This window comes from Anarhichas minor, unplaced genomic scaffold, assembly GCF_050575085.1.
Source record: "Anarhichas minor isolate MPS153535 unplaced genomic scaffold, ASM5057508v1 ptg000010l, whole genome shotgun sequence".
Lineage (NCBI taxonomy): Eukaryota > Metazoa > Chordata > Actinopteri > Perciformes > Anarhichadidae > Anarhichas > Anarhichas minor.
In genome coordinates, this window is record NW_027466456.1 from 15,893,249 (window position 1) to 15,915,215 (window position 21,967).

At 39.6% G+C, this 21,967-nt stretch overlaps 1 protein-coding gene across 1 annotated transcript in view; it reads right to left on the minus strand.

Moving 5' to 3' along the window:
* LOC142946525 (contactin-associated protein-like 4) overlaps positions 1-21,967 on the minus strand; it is a 73,255-nt gene that overhangs the window by 13,540 nt on the left and 37,748 nt on the right. The window contains exons 8-17 of the mRNA XM_076087883.1: positions 20,508-20,775; positions 19,473-19,622; positions 17,821-17,992; positions 13,710-13,816; positions 10,253-10,372; positions 9,965-10,165; positions 9,346-9,508; positions 7,192-7,319; positions 6,032-6,202; positions 2,463-2,681 (exon numbers count right to left, since the gene is read on the minus strand). Coding sequence (XP_075943998.1) covers positions 2,463-2,681; positions 6,032-6,202; positions 7,192-7,319; positions 9,346-9,508; positions 9,965-10,165; positions 10,253-10,372; positions 13,710-13,816; positions 17,821-17,992; positions 19,473-19,622; positions 20,508-20,775 — 1,699 coding nt within the window. The remainder of the gene's footprint in view (positions 1-2,462; positions 2,682-6,031; positions 6,203-7,191; positions 7,320-9,345; positions 9,509-9,964; positions 10,166-10,252; positions 10,373-13,709; positions 13,817-17,820; positions 17,993-19,472; positions 19,623-20,507; positions 20,776-21,967) is intronic.

Below are 21,967 nucleotides of genomic sequence, written 5' to 3' on the forward strand. Positions count from 1 at the left end.
AAAGTAAATTAAAGAACACCTTCAGGCTACAAAAGTGCAATAAAATGTCAACCTATACACTAGCAGAACAACATCCACCGTTCGCAAGTATGAACCGCACCACAGAGCCCTTATGTCCAAACCCTTTAATCCTGAGCACACAATTGATTATAAATCATATAAGTCATTCTCCGAAACACTCCGACACACTAACACTCCACCAGTAAATGTATACAGATAGATGTATGTTTTCCAGATGATCAGATGAGGTCAGATGTAGTCTTCTCACGAGCTCTGACCTCCTGCAACAATTTATCCCCTTTCTTTGTTGTCATAAACACAGATATTTGCTCACAACCAACACAGACACCAATACAATAACGTATTTATATGAGTATTATCTTAAATATAGATCATACAAGGATGTTTGTTACAGTGTGTACACAAAATGAATAGCTTCCTATGGCAATAAATAAAGTTGAACCAGAATAACTTTGTGTCGTATAAATTCAACCTAAGCAATATTACGGCTCATTAATTTAAAATATGGAATAATCTGTCTTTTTTAGTTTTACAAATCAATTTTATATATTACAAATAGGACACACTATTGATAGCGGTATAGTAGTCTCTGCAGTGTAGCGATTTATGATTTCACAGATAAGAGGCTGCTAACATTATGGATTAACAATAACAACTTCTGGAGCACATGGCCCTTCACTTTCCAAAACAAGTGCTTTGCAGTGAATCAAGTATTTGTCAAACACAAACACAAACTTTCGATCCCACAGTCTATTTCATAATCCCATCACATTTCCATTCAAACATATGAATATCTCTGCATCGCCGGTAAACACCAACCCGGGCAGCAATAACCAGGAGAAAGACATGATCACTTCTCTCTGGCTGTTCAGGATGGATTATTAGCTTATTGTTGCCAGTCAATCAATGCCCGCCTCCTTCTCTCTGCATCTCTCCAATCTCATCCTTAGTTGTTGTTTGATTTTCTCTTCAGAATGCTTGTTTACAAATTAACGAATATCCACAGTATTTGCTCGAAGATAAAGCCTGCAAGTTGGATTTTCATCCACTCAAACACAGTTAGACAGATAACGATGAGAGGGTAAACAGAATTATGAATCTGTGGAAGAGATGAATTGAAAAAACTTTAAGCTGATGAAGTTGAGAGGAACAGAGAGACAGAGAAAGGTGGAATTGTTCAAAAGTTGACCCAAAATGTACAACCCTGTCTCAAAAGTATGTTCCTATATAATTAAACTGCATTCTCAATTAAGAAACAGATTTTGAAACGTAAATTGAAACAAAACAAAAATGCAACAAATCTACTTGGTTTGGTAAGACATCATGGTTTGGCTTAAGATAAGTAGGCCTATGTTTGATACCTTATTTAAGTTACGGACATAAATTGAAAAAGGTCAATAATGACTTTTGGTTTCACACGGGACACGGGTCTCCTGGGTAAACGTACTGTGTTTATTTGACCCACCCGTCCATCCCGACCTTCTACCTACACGTACTTCCAAACTATCATTACTAAACGTATTCGTGATACGTCAAAAAGTTTCGTAGTTTCTTTATATGGGAACGTAATTTTTAGGAGACCAGGTCGTACAAAAAAGTATTGCCTGTGTAGCCAAAGCCTGTGATGGCTTATTGTTTTGTGCCATAGAGCTCCATTATTGTCCAAAAACACCTGACACATACACTGTCCTGCTTCCAGAAATAGTCACTAGAGCACCACATCTATATTGGCCTGAAAGTGAAAATAGTCCTGTACATCTGTGACATCTTTGTAAAGCTTTACAGTATATCACCACGACTTGGAGGTAAGTGTCTCAAACAAGGTAGAAAAGAAAAGTAATGAGATGCTAAAGTCTATAGCCCTTCTTACACAAAGATTCCTCAACACTGCCATAAAGAAGATCTGCCTTTACTCCAACTCCAGCTGCCCATGTGGGACTCCTGTGGTACAGAGTACAATGTTGATCCCATAATGCTGTCTGAATGCTGTATGAACTGAATGGAAAAGAGGGCAGAAATAGCAGAATTTACTTTGTAAAATAAAGTCCACCAAGGTTAAACTGATCTGAATAGCTGTCTGCTTGTTGTTGAAACAAAAAAGACTAATCTCCTGGATTCCTCCACTCATAAAAATGGAAATGCAATGTGCATGTGTTGCTATAGTCGCTGTCACAGATAAGAAAGGATAAAACACGACAGCAGTTGTCACTTGCACTCAGCTGCTAATGAGATTAATGTTCAAACAGCATAAATTACTCTCTCCCCCCCAATGCCTAATCTCAATCCTTACTATAACCTTAAACTCACCCTGACTCCCTTCAACATAAAATCCAAATCCTAACACGAATAAACCTTTTAAGTTCTCTCACTTTGCAATTTTCTTACATTTCGAAGGCATTGGGAAACACACACAGACACACACACTCACTCCTGCCCCTCACCTATGAATAACTGGCTGTTGAGCTGCAGATGACTGTGTCCGTCAGCAGGAGCCACTTGCGTGGCGGCAGGGAATTCGTCCACACGTAGCGATGCTTCCTTTACATTTCGCTCGGCTCGTATACTGTGCCACCGGTTGTCGTTCAGCTGGATGCTCGTCTCCACTCGAACCTCCAGCGGCCCGTTTCCCACGTCGAAAGAGAAGACGACCTCTGAAGCAGCTGGAGAGGAGGGTGTCGGTTGGCACAGTTTCAGCAGTTAAAGAAAGAGCAACAAATGAAATTGGTAAAAGAGAGAGATTGTTGTGCACATAGACTGTTTATTAAGAAGCATTTGGATGCCTGGGTGACAGTCACACCAGCAGAGTGAGTTTGATGTGTTCCTGCCAAATTCTACCAGGCTGATTAACAAACATTCCCTGACACTTTTAGATAACGGTGTCCTCTGATGAGTGAGACATTGCAAACCCCTCATGTTTCCCAGCTCCGTCTTTGCACAGAGAATAACACACTTTAAACGATCCATCATGGCAGAGTTGTGTAATGGTGTTGACACTCTTAAAACTGTAGTGTGTTATGTAGGTTCTATTTGTTTGTTCATATATGATAAAAATGAATTTGCTGAATTTTCTGACGTTCTAAGTGAAAATGTGTGAAATCCATTCAGCCAATGAGGAACTATGGCAGAAGTATGAAGACCCTATTCTGTCAATTATTCTTACACAGTTAAGTACGTGGGTGGAATAGGAAGAGGGAGGGGCATTACATTCTTTAATAGTTTAAACATGATCTTTAATGAAGGAGCTTTAAGAATTAGTTTTTTCTTACAAGAAATATTGTTTTCTAACCATTTACTATTTATTGTAAAAATGCAACAGACTTCAGACAAAAATGTGGATTCTTTTTTTCTCCGACATTGTTAAATGTAAAAGCATTTTACTAGACTGTGTCATCTTTCAATGAACCCATTAGTGAGTCGTGTTCCTCCATCACAATATGCTGGCGGAAGTTTGAAGTCACTTCCTCCCATCAGACCATCTGCTGGCAGGATGGACAGACAGCTGGACACAGATCTGAGATGATCCAGAGACCAGTCCAAGGCTCGACAGAAAGGCTGCAGCTACACACTCACATCTGTTAGTTTCTCTGTGTGATTGTGCCAGCGCTGCTGAAACCAAGCCTGAGCACCAGTCAGAGATCATGCAGTTGTGTGGTATCAACCGTGTCTATAGCTATTACCTTCTTCAGTCCAGCTCTGCATAGTCGGCATGCAAGCAGCATTCTTTGCAATATTTGAAATCATATCTAATGACAATTTCCACATCCAGTGCAGATTTTGTAGGCTCACTGTGAATGACAAGTGTGTCATCTGGCTATGATTTGCTTAATATTCTCAATTGGAACTAGTTGCCTTGCAAAATTATAGCATTTACTGGTCCATTCATTTTTCAGGTGGACGATCCGCCGCTTTGCTCCGGACTGAAATATCGAAACAAATATTGGACAGATTGTTATGAAATGTTTGGATGACTAATGATACCCTGACTTTTCCTGTAGCGCCACAAACAGGTTTACATCTGTGGTTTTGAGTTAGATATCTCCACAACTATGGATGGATTGTACTTTGTACCTTTAGTCATCCCGAGCATTTTAGCATTGCCATTGTGAGTAGGCTATGTTAGCAAAGTTGTGCCTAAGTACAGCCTCAGAGAGCCGATAACAGCAATAACAATAATAAGTGATCGTAAACGTCACTGTTCTCCACTTTGTTCAGAAGTGGAAGAAGCATATAGATCTTTTACTAAAGTAAAAGTAGCAATACCAGAAATACTCCATAACAGGTAAAAGTACAAGTTTTGTACCTTTACTAAAGTAAGGTAAAGGTTATTGATTATATTTTGCATTATTCATTTGAATCTGCAAAGCAATAGTAGTAGAGTAAAAGTTCAATACAGTATTTGCCTCTGAAATGCAGTAAAGTCAAAGTAGAAAGTCATTAAATATAAATACTCAAGTAAAGTACAAGGGCCTCAAAATTGCACTTAGCTACACTTCTTGAGTAAATGTACTTTCCAAACCCTGACTTTGCTGATACATCACATAAAAAAAATGGCATTCAACTTTTTTAGCAGAAAGCAATTTAAGACATGAGAATGTACCATATGTCATCTAGTGGACACAAATCCAATGCAGTGCACTTTCTTATTAAAGTAGGTTGTAAGTATGTGGCATCACAGTGGGACTGAAACACCAAACCTAATGTAGGTTGGCATGCTTTAGTCATTCATCTCCACAGCTCTATTAGGTTAACAACTTAACCTATAATAAAGAGAGGTGAGGATGAAGGCCACATGGAGTCCGTTCACCCATCATAACACTGCCAGCATGCCTACACTCCACATTTAGGGGTGAAGTTATCAGAGAGGTGAGATCTGTGCCCGAACACAACATCATCATCCCTCATGAATGACACGGACAGTGGAGGTAAAGCTGTACCACTGTGGGATTGTGGAACCAGGTGAGACTTCATTGAGAGGCTGCTCTCTGACCCAGCTCCAGTCATGTTACTCTAACAGCAGCAATAACGATACAGAGTCTTAAGGAACACCAGCTGTTATAATAATAATATTGATAACAGTAATAGAGCTGCAGTGAGATAAGAGATGCGTGTCACTGTAGCAATGCCAGGATTACCCCAAGGAGGAGGGTTACCATTTGTCTTATGTCGTGTGTGTGTGTAATTCCCACAGATCACTTGTCACACTGGATTTCATGCAACAGACTTCTTTTTCAACTTACACAAAACAAACTAACATAAAAGCATCCCTTCCTCTGCAGCAGAATCATTTATGATTACGCTATGACAAACATTAATTCTAGGTCTCTTATTCTATTCTAGGCCTTTCCTGATCTGATGCAACTATCAGCAGGACATCATTTAAAAGTGCCTTTCAAAACTTCAAAAAATAAATAAACCCAATTTCTGTTCTTTTTCTATTGTTAAGGCTTGGAAAGGTTTAGGTACAGATCATGACTTTGGTGAAAATAAGTACTTTGTTTACTTCGTTAAGGGTAGGGAAACATTACGGTTTGTGTTGCATTGTCATGGTTAAAGAGAAACCAACTCTGACTTTCAGTAGAAAACAGGAAATAAACAGCGCTCCCCTGTGTCAAAATCAACATAATGTTGAGTCATCCAGGTAATCTATCCAAGGATTCGATCTTCAATCTTCAAATTACATCTACTCACTTTCCCAAAATGAAAAATCTAATCCATGAATATGCTTTTTTTTTCATTTCAAAAGTCCAACTGACACAAATGCCACACATTGTCTCCTGCTTCCACAATGGGATGACACAAAGTCATGCTTGTATGTACACACCTTAAACTAAGATTTAAGGTGAGCACAGAGAATCTTTCCCCTTTCAGCTGATGAAAGTAAAAACAGAGGGACTTTAACATCATCATGCCATCGTTGGTTGTTGCTCTCTTTTAACTTGAGAGTCTCCCACTACCAGGTATTTAGAAGAAAACTGATAATGACGCAGAACATTGTTTAGATTACACTTACAGCTGAGTTCGATCCGGATGAAGTCCTTGATGCCAAGATTTTCCAAGAAGACCCCGGAGGAGGACTTTGTCTTAAACAGGAAAGCAATGTCTGCGTTCAGCTCTCCGTGGAAGGTGGGAAAGTGAAGGTAAGATGTCTCCTTGTCAAAAAACGCAGCGTTCCAGTAGCTCTCTGAAAGTGTCAAACAAAGTGCTTAAATGCTTCATATGCTTACTCTTTTGTTTCCTAAAAAGGGGGTACATTTATGTATTTATCTTTTCAAAAAGTTGACATATCAGTCTGGAACACAGCTTATTTAAAATAAATCTCATTGTGATGGCTGTATAATGAAAATCGTGTAGTAAACAAATGCACCAACTGTTCAGCAAATTAGCTGACAACAAAGTCATAACTCCAGCAACGCTATCTCATTTATGTTGATTTATCTCGCATGGTGCTTATTTATTAGTTAATTTACTCATTAAACTGAAGGCTGAAATTAGAGGCAATTAAAACAACGTAAAATGAATCACTTAGATTAGTTTTATTAAATAGCTTTTCACTAGAGGTTGTTATTAAAGAGAACAAAGTAAGTCATATTTTAGTTGCTGGTCTGCTAATTAGCTTGTGTAATTGGCCTATTAACCAATTTGCCATTAAGAAGTTAAATGGCAGGGGGAAGATTGGATACAGTTATTCATGTAGTTCAGTTCACACAAGAGTTCAACAATGGGCAACTGTGGCTAAGTCTAGAGCAGGGCCGTCTTTCAATCAGAGGATCGGCGGTTCGATCCCCGGCTCTGGCTCCGCTAGTTGAATGTAGATGTGTCCTTGAGCAAGACACTTAACCCCCCGACAAAATTGCTTTATGTGATAGAATCTGAATTGTAAGTCGCTTTGGATAAAAGCGTCTGCTAAATGACTGTAATGTAATGTAACATGTTCTCACCTCCAAATCATCAAATAAGACCGCTTGGTCAGTAGCTCTAAGCTTCAAACTATGACGCTCTCGGTACCTTTTAGCATCAGTTTTGGACCTGTCAGTAAGAATGGTCTCTACAGCTGAATAAAACCGATTAATTGAATAATTTAAAATTCCATAAAAACACTATTGTCAACGAAGTGTTAACATTGGCACCAACTTCTTGTTAAACAATAACCAGCAACTGAAATGGACTTACTGTCTCCATGACAGCGTAGGGGTCCCACCCTGTAGGCAGCCTCTGACCCCGCCCGCTGAATGTCACCCAGCACCAGAGACCTGACTGGGAGGCTCCCCTTATGGGCGAGTAGACCCGAGTCATCAGCCCTGTAGGAGAAGGAGGATGAAAAGGACAAGGAAAAGGAAGAGGAGGAACATAAAAAAGACAAAAAGGAGGGGGCATTTTAAGCACAGACTATTCATTCAATTAAGCATAGTAACACATTTCTGCCCTGCTAAAAGTACATCTTCCGCTTTAACAGAATTTGTTTAGTGTTTCCTTTGTCGTAGTTGAAAAAAAAGTAGCTGTCATTTCTGTGTAAGTGTGTTTGTGCACTGCCAAGGAAGTAGTTGTTACAATTACAATTACAATGTAAAACATGTGCCCACCTGAACTCAAATCAAACCGTTTTAGAGGGAGTGGGACACACTGTAACACTTGAGCTCTCGACTGTCTTCATTTGTTCATTGAGGTTCACAAGTAGACAATCAAATGAAGACATTTCAGCTGACACAACATGTCTCAGCAGACGTTCGGTGGAACCGTTTTCCTAATGAACGTAGGCCGAGCGATTCATCTGCACATTCATCGCCACCATTCAGCTCTGTGGTGTTTCAAATGTTGCTTTGCTGCTGAGAACATTTTGTCAAAAAATAAATAAAGGACTGTGGGCCCACACAGCGCCAGCGAATGTGATGAGAGATTGACGGCAGATAAAGTCTATCAGAATAAAGTAGAAGTCGCACAGATTTAGGCAGTGAGATAATAGAGAGAAGGACCTTTGGCTATGCAGACAGTTGCAAGATTGGTTTCAATATGGGAAAATGAGTCTAACTGCAAAATTGGTTCCAGGATTTGGGGAAGGTGACCTAAATACAGAATTGCTTACAGCATGGATAAAAGGATTTAAATACAGGATTGGATAAAACATGGAGGGATGCTTGAATATCATGGGATTTATCCTGGATGTCTCATGGCTCTTTTCTGTCTAGTACGGCAGGATGCGATGGGGGTAAACACTGAATTGTTAATGAATGACTTAATTGGAGCAGTAGGACAGATTCCACTCAATCATTGACTCTAATGAGTAAAAGGTTCACTTTCAAAGACAATCTTACGTTGTTTTATACCTGTCTTTAAAATAAACATTAAAATATTTCCTTTTATAGCTGGTCCATCCAAATCATTGTCTTGATAACATTACATTTCAGTTATAACATTTTTAATCATTTACTGTTGCCAGCTGTACTTACACACAGTGTTGCTTTAAGCTAAATGGTTACATCAGCATTCTAACATGCTCACAATGATAATACTAACATGCTGATGTTAAGCAATTATACTGTTAACTATGTTTATCATCTTAATTTAGCATATTAGCATGCTAACATTTGGTATAACAAAGTACAGGGGCTGTTGGGGATGTCATTAGTATTGCAGGTATTTGGTCATAAACCAAAGTATCAGAGTATCAAAGTATTGACCCAATATTTTTGGATAACACTAAAGTCAGTAAGATTCATCCTCTGGGTAAATGGATGTATGTACAAAATGTCATTAATGTCACTACCAATATTTAATGGCAATCCATCAAATAGTTGAGTATATGGACCAAATTGCTACACCGACCGAACAACCGACATTGTCATCTCAATTGCCATAACGCTAGCATGGCTCATCAATAAGCTATCAATAATCACTGTCAATGTATGTTAAAGTGCAGGTAACCATAGAATCCACACCTCACTCATTACCAGTTAACTCATTGGTGAAACTAACCGAAACATGGGCTAAACTGGAAAAAATGAATAAAACTTTGACAACATAGCCTCCATTATTTTCCTTTTTAGCAATAGTGCACTCCAAAGTGTCGCAATATAGGAAACAACTCTGTAAAGTGCACATTGCCTCATGTTATTGTGAGGAAACCCGATATGTTTTATGCATTGGGTATTCTGTAAGACAGCTGATCATGCATTATTGCTTACTTTATTTTGAAATTCAAAAGGTCAGATTCTAAAGATTGGTTTCATCAAGATAAGATAAAACCTTTTTCTGTCCCTTCACGTGACAATTTGTCTTGCATCACAAATCGTCCTAACTTTTTCTAACTCACACAATAATGTACAGTACCATTGGTCGTAGTCAGCATCACAGTTGCAGTAGTGATTTGAATCCAGACAGTTGTCCTGCAGACCACAGGCACACTGCCGGCTGCCCGGCAGTGCCCCGCCCCAGTACGTCTGGATCTCACCTGGATCTGGACCTCCCACCCACCAGGCGAATGGAGCACCCTCTGAAACACACACACACACACACATACATAGACACACACACAAATATACACCATTACTACAAATCCTCAGTCAGTAACGTCGCTTACTGTACTACGTCACTTGCTCTGACTGAATACAAACAATTTGGCATTTAATGCATTCTGTGGTTGGCAGAAACATCAGTGCCAACATTGTTTTCCTAGCAACTGGGCTGATAAAGATAGACACACACACACACACACACACACACACACACACACACACAAACACACGCACACACAAACAAGCACTAATTTGCAATAGCTGTGACCATGTACGCACATGTGTGCACACGCTCCTGCGCTGACATGGTCACAGCTATTGCAAATTAGTGCTTGTTTTGTTAATTTGATGAAAGATGAATTTCACATAAATTATGAAGTATCCCATCTCAATAACTCAGATACACAGAAAACATCAGTGGGCATAAGTCTTACCTGGTGTGTTGAGGATGCGGGACTTCCTGCAGTGGTAGGACAGTTCCTGCTCACAGTGCTCCGATTGGCTGATGATGGCTGCCAACTGCTCCTCTTCAGAAGCGTAGTCAAAGTGGGCTGAATGTTGGTTTCTCTCAGGGGACGAATACACTCTTGTCAGTTCTGTGTTATTGTGCTGGATCACCATCCATGCCATGTCCTCTGGTGGACAGACAGACAGACGGAGAGAAATAGATAAATAAATATACTAGTATATTGTGTGTGATCATGTGTGAAGATGTGTGTTACCTGTCATGTTACAGTAGATGAGCTGGGGTTTGATTGGTCCACTGCCGTCCACGTCTATGTGATAATGTCCTGATGTGTTGCCTTTGTGTTTGTACGCCTCACATGACCTTTCATATCTCGCTGTGAAAGAAAGAGCAACAAAAGCATATTAACAATAATACATATCCTGGCAATCCGATTTGTGAGGAAACATTGCCCCTATCAACTCCTACAAGCAGAGTTCAAGACTACTACACTTCCATCTGCTTTGCTGGCTCCATTTCAGACAGAGCTACTCATGATAAAGAAATTGATAATTTATTGCAAATGGTTATAAAGTTAGAAACTTGAGGGAGCTCTCAAAGACTCCAAGCAGCAATAAGGAGTCTGCTTGGAGAACTACCCATGAAGATAACTATACCAGAGCTGCAATGACACATGGAGAAGTTGGAGTGGCGGAAGGAGTTGCAGCAGCAATCAGTGTTGGCACCAGAGAATCAGCAGAGTGATAGTGAAAGCTGAGAGGTTATAAAACACAAGTCGGCTGGTAGCTGACCGGATGAGTCACCAATAAGCCAATGGTATTCTGACGGCTGAGTGGGACTTCAGTGCTTGGCCTAAAGTTAACAAACATTATGCTTTACATGTGTCAAACATGTCCGAATCAGATGTCATGTCCCTCTGAAATAGTTAAGAAAGTGTGCATTCAGTTATAATTCATTTGTGCATAACAAGATAGACAATATCCAAATCTGTTATCATTTTACCTGATCACCAAAAACAATAAAACACCATGTCATATATTGTAATTCTCTCACCAAAATCTGCAAAAAATAAAGATAATTTTGCTTACCACATTTTGAGTTTATCGTCATACGTAACCAGTAGGCAAATAATCAAAAATATTTTTTGATAAAAACTGCAAATGATTAACATGATCTGAGGAAAGCTACCTGTTCTGTATCCAAACTGTATTAAAATACATTGTGAATGCCTTTTAGGTTAACGATAAAAAAGAAGGCATCAATCAATTAAAGTTATAGGTGAAACACATTCATATAACGCCCTCTGGTTACATAAGGTTTGCACACACACACAAATACACACACACACACACACTAGAATATAGTGCAGAAAAAAAAGGTCAGCGCATTTTAAACGTGCGTTTTTTCTTTATCTTATGTCAGTGAAACTCTTCAGACCGTTCCCTGAAACAGCTCAAGAGGTTTCTACCCGGATATAACAATCAAACACAGAGGTGAGTTGTGTCTGTGAGTGAGTGAGTGAACCTGGCCCAGCCTTGAGCTGATCATACCACCAGAGCGTAAAAAGATTCAATCAAAATTTGGCAGTGTAATCAAAGCCTGAATCTCTTTCATTTCTAATTTGACTCACCTAAAATACTGTGGGCAGTCTCTATGTTGAAATCCATTTATGTAGAAAGAACAGTCTGCCTTAGGACTCACTCTGCTCTTCTGCTCTATAACCCCCTCTTGCTCCTATCCTCAACCCTCCCTATCTTTCTCTCTGTATGACTTCTTCCACTCATTTCTTTTTTTGCTTTCATCTTTCTATCTTCTCTCCTTTCCATTTCCATATCGCCAGGGACTTAAAATAATGTTGCGGTTTGTTCTGAGACTAACAAGAAGTCTTTCATTCTAGTTCAAATGTTCTGTCAGCAATGTTTGGTTATAACAAGAAAAGCATTATAGTATAGTTGCTTTCAAGACTAAATATAAAAAGGCGTGGGAAGTGTATCAACCCAGACTTTTAAAAACTATCTCAAAGAAACTTCCAATATAGAAACCCATGGTTCTGTCCCCAGAATTAAAGAAGGGTTCAATGTTAGATTTGTACAGAAAAATAGTAGTTCATGTTTAAGCGGAGGAAAGCTACAGCACTGTCTCTATTTACATACAAACGAGAATTAATGTCTCTGTATCTATGTGCATGTGTGTGTCATTACTATTGTTTGCCAATACTGTTGATCTGTAAGTGTTTGAGAACATATTAATGAATGGCCTGTCAACCTCATATTCCTCTAAAATCAAATCACTAAACAAGTAGCAACACGTCTTTCTCCGACTCTGTCCTTGACGTGTGCTGTTTGAAATAGACGAGCGTTAAAATTGTGGCTTTCATCTTCATCAGCAGGCCAATGTTCTTTCTTCAGTTGCCTCGCAGTGGAAAAAAGCGAGACTTTATTTCTGTACTAAGTATTATCAATAAGGCGATTTTTGTTAAGATGCAGCATATTATATTTGAAGCAAACTTATCCACAAGCTTGTTTAAGCTCATTTTATATTAAAAGCATATTTAATGAGATTTACACAGTATCTGATGAAGGAAAATGCAACAAAAGTGCAACAGCAGTGTTCAGAGATGCTTTAGTCATTGTTTAGATGCTTAGTCACAGAACTGCAGCAGTTACAAATTAGGAGAATATTGTCATATCACAAAACTGACCAGTTTAGGAACACCATTTGTTTTCACCTTTAATCAAATCAGCCTGTTCTGCAAAAAAAAAGGGTTTTTCGTTTGAGATTTTTTGAGAAACATGAGTGATTGCTTCCATGTCTTTATTCATTATTTATGCTCCCAAATATGGGAAATTGCTTTATGCTCTGTTTGTTTGATTTTAAACAGAAGATACTGCTACATTTTTTAAAGTGGTTCTTTGTCTGTGACCAAATTATACAGTTTGAGGGACGGGTGTTGAACCTCTGCCTCATCACTTTAGACTGGGCTAGAGTTGCGCACACATACATACATGTATCAAACAAATATGCAAACACATGTCAAATTGAGGAAGCCAAGCTTTTAAATTAATTAAGCCTTTCAAATTAAATGAAAATTGAATTTACTCAGTATAATAAAGTACCAACAATCTGTTTAGTCTATTCCCGACTGAACACGGCTAATTAAAGTTCTGAAACAATGGAGTTGGGAAAAAACACAAAAGTAATTTAAGTGTTAGGGGACATGAGGTCTCACTGTTATTAAAGCAGAAGCAATGAGAACATTACTGGAGTGCTGTATTAATCCTATTTTCTACTAATCGAAGACTTCCTCCACAATGTGTTAGAGTTTCTCCATCATTTGATATGAAACATTGCACATAAAGTCAATAGTTTCCAATATTGACTTTTGCTTTTTCAGTTATCCAAGACACAAAAATCTTAAAACCACAAAAAAATAACAGTAATAGGGGTGAAATATGTTTAACTGTTTTGTATAAGAAAAACACAATAGCTCATGAAATAAATAGTATTTCACTAACATAAGCCTCTACTACCCAACACATGCATCATAATAACTTGATAGTGATAATGCCCTTACAGCATAATGATGACAGATAATAAAGTAATTAAAAAGTATTGACCACATTTCAAGACTTTAATAACTTCCATTCTCATCGTTATAGTTTAGGCATCAAGCATTTCAAAGACCTGCAGATGCCCTGTTGCTGGTTGCTTACAGCTGTGGCAGGTGGCTCCTCTGTAGCCGCTGTTGGAGCAGTTACAGTGGAAGGTGCTCCACGACTGAGTGCATCTACCTCCATGTTCACAGTGACTGGGGGAGCACCTGAGAGACAGACAGAGGCACAGATACAGAGAGAGAGAGAGAGAGAGAGAACCTTAGTGTCTGTTAAAACTTAGAAATAAGGATTTTGGTATGAAAAGGAACAACAGGCATTCAGCACACCTGTCTGTTCTCATGAGAAGGTGCGTGGGAGGGACCTGGATAAAAGCAGTCTTAAAACAAAAAAAAGTTTCAATCTCTTAAATGAAAACTTCACAAGTTTTTATTTCCTTGTCAAGTGGAGCACAGGTGCATGTTCTGAGGGGAAGCTGACGTTAAAACATACCTTTGTTATTATTGTTAACTACCATTGTATCAGCCAGAGAAGAAACGCTTAAACTCCCACCCAACCCTGTCTACAAAAAAACAAAGAAACCTTTTATTATATATTTAGTTTTTTTTTTTAAAGAAAACTTTTTTCAAGACATGGAACCATGTTTTGTTCCTTAATTTCCAATCTACTGAGTTGCTCCTAAAATGTAGACAGGACTCAACAGCCTCTGTTTTGTATTTGTGGTTGAAGTGGTGCTATTAGAGGTGAGGGGAGATCATTTGCTGTTGAGGGCTTATAACATTAAGAAGTCAGCTGCAAAACACTTCCAAGTGCAATTTAATTAACTCTAGATGAGTACTAATAAGCTAATTCCAATAAGGAGGTATCTCATTTAGAGTGAACAATAATTTATCACATGGTGCACCAAAGAAGAATAGTGAAGAGTCCTTGGCGAATAGACCTCATCGTGACACAGTATATTAAAGGGGGTAGTGATGCCGTGGTTAGTTCAGGAATATTCCCCCCTGGATAGTGGGGATGGTGATGAAGGGAGTTGCTGCTGATCCGATGTTGGGATGTGAAGCAGGACTGGGCACTGGATATAATGAAGACTTGAGGTGAATGAGGAAATCAGAAATGACAACTGACAGCACCCGAGGGGAGAACAGTTTAGAAATTTGACCACAACCTCCATGAGGATGTGTTGGTTGAGTTCAGGAGTTCTTCAAAGTGCTCTTTCCACTGCTTGACAATATCCCCAGTTCTGTGTCTGCAGTTCTTCCCCCCCTGCTGAGCACAGCCTGAGCCAAGCCCCGCTTTCCCTTTCTGATTCGGTTTGCCAAAACTTCCCTGAGGCCAAATTAAAGTCCTTCACTATTGTCTCTCCAAACTCCTCACACACCCGTTTTTTTTTTTTGCCTTGGCAACCGCTGCAGCTGCAGCTCTTCTGGCCAACCGGTACCTGTCTGCTATTTCCAGAGACCCGTGGACTAGCCAAGCCCAAAAGGCCTCCTTATTCAGCTTAACGGCCTCCTTCTTAGGTACCAACAGGCAAAGGAGGTTTAGGCTCAGAGCATTCTGGAATTAGGAAGCATGGATGGTGCAGTGTGGAATGGGAGAAAGGGTGAGGAGGAAGAGGTGAGACAAAGGGCTGAAGGAAGGAAAGATTAAGTGTGCAGCTGCAAGATGGAGGCAGTGACTTGATATCAACTGTATTGGGACAGTGAACCTGAGGAAATGAGGTCAGGTAACTACAGCGAGGAAGACACTGAAAGAAAGGCTGTGATCACACCGCAGAGTTAAAAAATGATGCAGGTTAGAATCATGACAGTCAACAGCAAAGGATACACTGCTTTCTTACTGTTATTTTGATAAACAAGAGGTGCGATCACTTTGTTTGTATGTCCAATCAATTCATTTCTTCCACTTTCTGCCCAATCCTGAATGTTTTATGGTTACTGTCCTGTTCTCTAATTTAATTTCATTATCTTGTTTCCATCCAGAGTGTACATTTATAGGTTGATTGTTACAGCGGTTCATTCAAAGCTAAATCTAAACACAACGGATGATGATGTTTTTTATTTTTTTGTTGAAGCATTACATTTCTTCAACATTCAATTTCATTTTAAGATCGTCATCAACATTTTGATTAAACTGACACCTAATTTCCTCTGTAAAATAATTGGAAGCCAAGCAACTCAAATGAATCACACAATTTACCAACCGGCCACTTCTTCTACCCTGCAGGCGCCAGAGTGAATGGCCAGAGAAAATACTTTAACTCCGTGTAAGAGCAGACAAGACACAATGTCTGTGCACGAATGCACCCATTATGTTGGATTTTTTTAACATCCATTTCGTCCCTAGTCCAACTGCACTTGGTACAAGTTGGAAAAATGTAACTTTTCTTGCTAGAACCATTTGTGTTCGCAGTAGGCAACTCTACTCTGAACACGAATCTGTAAGGGGGGGGGGGGGGGGGGGAGGAGGACAGACAGACAGTTAAACAAAACAAGAAGACTGGACCTCTTGGTGACCTGTGTTTCTCTTTTTCTGTGTGTGTTTTATTGAGTTGTCAGGAACCTGACAGAAGCAAAGAGGTCAGAATTACTGCCTTCTGACAGCTTCATCGATCTCGCTTCAAAACACATCCTCATACAGTGAGGAGAGAGGCCGGCGAGAGGGAGTACTAAGTTCAGAGATTTCAAAGCCTTGGACAACAAGTGTGTCCTAAAGGTGTCAGTATACTTCAAACAAAGTGCTTGTTCAAACAATGTCTGACACACCCCTTCACCAACACTTTTCACATGTCAGATTTTGGAGCTGTGTCCAAAAAAGTAATACCCGAAAAATAAACTGCTGTCTTGTTTTTTTCATTCGCTACACAATTTCCGTTACTTTTAGTATTTACAGCCGAGTGCAACTCCATGAATGGCATCAGCGAGAGAAATAATTGTGCGCCGTTATCCCCACTAGCATGATTCATTGATTCACTGTGTCAGACCTTTTGCCCTGAGTTTACAAATGCAGTAAACTCTGAAATGAGAGACTACTGCAGCGCTCTCCAAGATCCTGAACCCTTAGTCAGCAGCAAGAGAGCCGTCTAAGGTACTACCTTCCGTCCACACTGACAGCCACTGGGACAGTCCAACCAGTGAGCGCCATTTATAATCCTTTATGTCGTATTGGTGGTTTGAATAAACACTGTACTAGTTTTGTTCTGGTTGCTGAGTCTTTAATACGACTCCCCAGTTTATTCCCTAGTCTGTGTTTCTCAAACTGCTCAGTTAAAGAACAAGGCTGGCCATATTCTATATTTTTGTTATTATCAACACAACGCATAAAAAAACCAAAGCCAACAGTGCATTCATCTGCCTAGTCCTCGGCCCATTTGTTACAACTGAAAATGGAAATGTTAATGAATTCATAAAGAATATATATGTCTACTGAAAATGAACTACATTGGCCAAGTTTATTGTGACATAGTAGTTAAATGGAGTTATATGGTGCAGAAAAATAAGCTATCCCAGGCTTTGGATACAGAGACAATACTTGTTAGCAGGATCAATTCATTGTTGGTTTTGTTTTCTAACAGATATAGTGTGCTTTAAATTAGTATTCCCTTGTTAAGGTGTCTATTGTTGAGTCATAGATTGCCATGTCTAGTTAAGAAGCACTGTTGACTAATGTTTTTTGTGTCGTCAATAAAAGCCCCTTGAGAACGTCTACAGTTCCCTGATTCTGTATATACTTGCGTTCTCAAATGACTTTAAAGAGGACAGCAACTAATAAAATACAAATTTTCCATCTGTGTATCTAATTGAGCATGGTAAAGGAGAGACCGTCTCTGTGCAACACACTTATAATAGGATATTTTAAACGTGCAGGGGAAAAATGCAAATAAATCACAAACTGAGTGCTTATTATTATCACTGTTTTCACAAATCCCAAATTGACTGTGGAAACCACTTCAAACCAAATCAACACACAAACCAGAGGAACATCATAAGAAAAAGGTAATGATGGCAGCCACACACACACACACACACACACACACACACACACACACACACACACACACACACACACACACACACACACACACACACACACACACACACACACACACACACACACACACACACACACACACACACACACACACACACACACACACACACACACACGGTGCATGTAAACAGCAGTCAAAAACAATTCAGACGGTGATACTAACCTGTCGATGATGCCACACATATCAATCTGCAAGTGGCTGTAGTTTCCCAGGAGCCTTTGTTGCACCTTGATGAGGTCAACAGGTTGGTTATCCACAGTGAAGAGACGCATACAGCCCTGAAACACTTTGAAGGGGTTCTTACACTCCTGACTGCTCTCCTGAACAGGGCATCCTAGGGAGGGAACACATGACACCCAATCAGTGGTTGGTCTGCTGCTTTGTATTTTGTCGTTTTCTTGGTAGGATCATCCATAAACATGGAATTAAATCAATTTTACTTTAAAAACAACAACAGTGTCAGTATACGTCTAACTTCATCACTTCATGTGGGAAGTTACGGATGCCAGCTTTGTTACAATGTTTAAACTTCACTGTAATATTCTACAGGGGGTTAAAACACACAAGCTAGCAGTGTATAACTGCAATTAGCTCCACCTTTACCAGCTGCAACATCAAAGTGATGTACACATTACTGCAGCAATCATTATAATCCAATATCACAATATACATTATTCTTAAATAGACCATTCTGCAGAATAGATAATTTTACTTTCATTATTTTAAGTTTATTTTACACTTTTTTACTTTGACTTATGTCAATTTATGAATGAATTACTTTTGACAAAGTATTTCTCTACACTGTGGTATTTATACTTCTGAGTACATCTTCCACCACTGCATCTAGCATTTTCAGATTCAATGTGCACGAGTAACTTATTACTCAAACATTGCTGCAGAATCTACTACTTTGGGTTTTGTTCTCTACCTTGTTATCTGTGTATCTGATGAGACTGATTTTTGATTCTCTGTTTACCCTCATCTAACCCATTACCGTAGGTAGACCTGAAGTGGCTCTCATATAAAACCACTCTTCGCCAAAGGGTGTGAATAAACTCAGGATTAAATGCTTGAAGTTGATCCTGGATGGTGGCAATCTGTGGCCAAATACAGCATTCCTGCTCCAGGCTCTACATTGCTCTAATTATAGTCAGCCCATCAGGCGCAGAGTTCAACACCAGAGGAGGGAGGAAGGATGAGTCACTGTTTATTGTCACTTTGAATTCTAGGAGCTCAAAAGAAGATTTAGCTGGAGCCGCTTTACTCATGGCAGTGACAATGACTCACGGAGGAAGTTTCCGATATGTGGTGTTTCACTTTGAGGATTCAAAAAATCACATCACCGCTTGAGTCAAACTCACTGTATTTTGTTTGTCCTATAGAGACTGTGTTCTATAATCTTACAGTTGAACTATCAGGTGACTTGTGTTGTGGATGGTAAAAAGGGTGTTTAAGGCCACAATATTATTAACTAATTAGGAAGAGGAAAGGAAAAAAAAGGAGAGGAGAACCATCATTTGAAGGAAGGAAACATCAAAGAAAGAGAGGGGAGTCTAGGCAGCTTTATGACATCACTCCTCTCTGGGCATGATGATAATTATAACCCGAGTACCTCGTGTCAGCAGTTTTCCTATCTTGAGGTCTACTTGAAGTACACTTTAAAATATTTGACAAGAGAAGGTTTTTAGTTTAGAATATACATCCCTTTTGGCAGCTGTCCTCAGCTGTGGCTGCAATCAGGTGAATCCGTTTTTTTTAACTGCTCAACAACAGATAGAAACACATGATGCATGTTTTATTTCATGTCTTCTTACCACCGAAAAAGAGTTGACTGTCTGTGGTGAGAAGAAGTGGGATGCTGGTGTGAGCCGTGGCTCCTTCGTCTGTGTCCACTGTGATGCTCAGATGATCTTGTCTGGAGTTCAGCTCCACATGATGCCACTGACCATCATTCAGACCTGAGCCTTTATGCACACATAGACACAAACATAAATGCAAAATAAATGTACTGTTTGTGTTAGTTTCCATTTTCATTATGACCTTCAGATGGGACGGCATTATCAGCTGCAATTGCTGTACGACAGCAGTGCTAAGCAGCATTGTCCATGAGCTTACCAGTGGGGCAAGCGCACATGTACTTACATGCACTAAAAGCACACGCGGCCAGCCCGGCTATGCCAAAATAGCGAGGAGAAACTCCGATAACAACACACACAGAGGGAGAGGAACTCCATTCTCTGTTCAGGTAGACATTACTCCACTATATCCTTACTTAGACAGTTGTTGTTTGCTGCTATATTAACGTCCGCAATGTTAAATACAGCTCCTTTAAGTATGTAGTTAGTTAAGTTGTATTGTGTGTTACTTAAATTACTGTAATAATGAGTAGCCAAATCTGGAGAAATATGAAATTTCAAGAGTTTAATGAGTCAGAAGAAAAATTTGGATTTAGCAAAAAAATCTTAGCTTCCAACAACATCTCATGGTCTTCCACTGCAGAGAAAGTTTGACAGGGGTTACGACTTTTCCTAATATTATCATGTGTCAGAGGTTCAACACTGCAGAGCCATGACTGAGCCAACTATCCACTGAGAAAGACTGTGACATGCAATTCAAACCTTGAGACAATGGTTTTGTTTTTTAAAATCAAGAAACAACTTTCATGCTTAAGATTTCGACTGAACATTCTTTAGTTAGTTTTTTGTGCTTGGATAAAACATACTGTTGTATGTCTGCGGCATGAATCTGAGCTATGAGAACTTGTTACGTCATCTCTGCTACAAAACTGAACAACATGGGTAACATACCTCTCTGTAGGTGTAACTCAGCAAAATCCTGCTTGGACCAACCTGCGCTTAACTCCAGCTGGGCCCTGCCAGCTTTATTAATCTGTAGGCGGAGTCTGCCCTCGCTCAGGTACAGCCAGACTGTGCCCTCCTGCTGTAAGAGGTCAAAGGTCAAGAGAAGCCCAGCCTTGTTCCACGTGCGAAACTGCAGCGCCACGGAGACAACACCTGATGACCAAGATGTCAGTCCTGGCAACTGCAGGAAGCTCTGGGAGTTAGTGAACGTCACAGCAACTGAAACTTGCTCAGCACAAGAAAAGGTCACATTGCCCTGAGAAAGAAAGGAGGGAAGGGACGGAGAAAATGATTATGAAAGAGATAATAAAACATTAATATTCATTAGTTGCAGAGGCTGACGAGGTTTGACTCTATGTCACCGAGGTCTCATCAGCAGCTCTGTGAAAAAAAGGAAACTGAAAAAGGACATCTTTATTACCATATTGATATTAGCTGAGCAGTCAAAATAAGCTAGAAAACTGGAGGCATCAGAGTCACTCAGCATTTGCACCCACTTACACTATTTGTCTCATATCTGCTAATCTCAATATGACATTGGGAAACAGAAACTCTACGATGAATAAAAAATGAAATAAAGCATGGTTTAAATTTCCATAACACATTAGAAAAACCAAATAACCTATGGAGGGAAATAAAGATACTCAGCACAATGAATATATGGTGTGGTTAGTATATAATGTTTTCAGGGAAATCTCCTGTTGAGCACAATGTGAGGCACAAGTTGTACATTGATTCACATTATTCTAAACTCATATTAAACAAACCTTTCTGTGATGTCTACTATACAGAAAGTGCCAGTTTCTCACTTTCCTCCCCGTTTCCTTCTTTCTGCGCTTGTCCTCATTTTCATTCTATACCTCCTTTCCTCCCTGATTTATATTACTAAGACTACTTTTCTTCTCAAGTTTGATTGCTTCGGGCTTTATAACTTGACAAATGTGCAATAATGACATTGGTGATGATAATGAAGGATATTATGTGGATGCTAATGACAATGGTGATGATGATAATGGTGGGTGTAAAAATGAAGACGAAGATGACACAGATAATGAAAATAATGATAATGACAATATTAATTGCAGCGACCATGATGACATTAATGCAGAAAAGGCATGAGGAATAAAATAAATTTCGATATTGTAACCCTAGTTCTATAAGCACAGACGGAGCCCTCTACTAGACTCTATCGGTAATACTCGTTTCCAATCACGAGCACACATTTGCCCACTGAATATTTCCATAAACGTAGCCGGCCAATCAATGTGCCTATACAAATACATGCTGACTTGACAGTATATAAGGCAGCAGACGCCATCCTACACCTTCTTCAGCGAGTGGCATCAGAGCGAACCTTGGTAGAGACTCACACAGGCTCCGCCCCCTCAACTGGGTACAATGGCGCGACATAACATTGACCCAAACACACCGCATTGCTGTAGCGTATA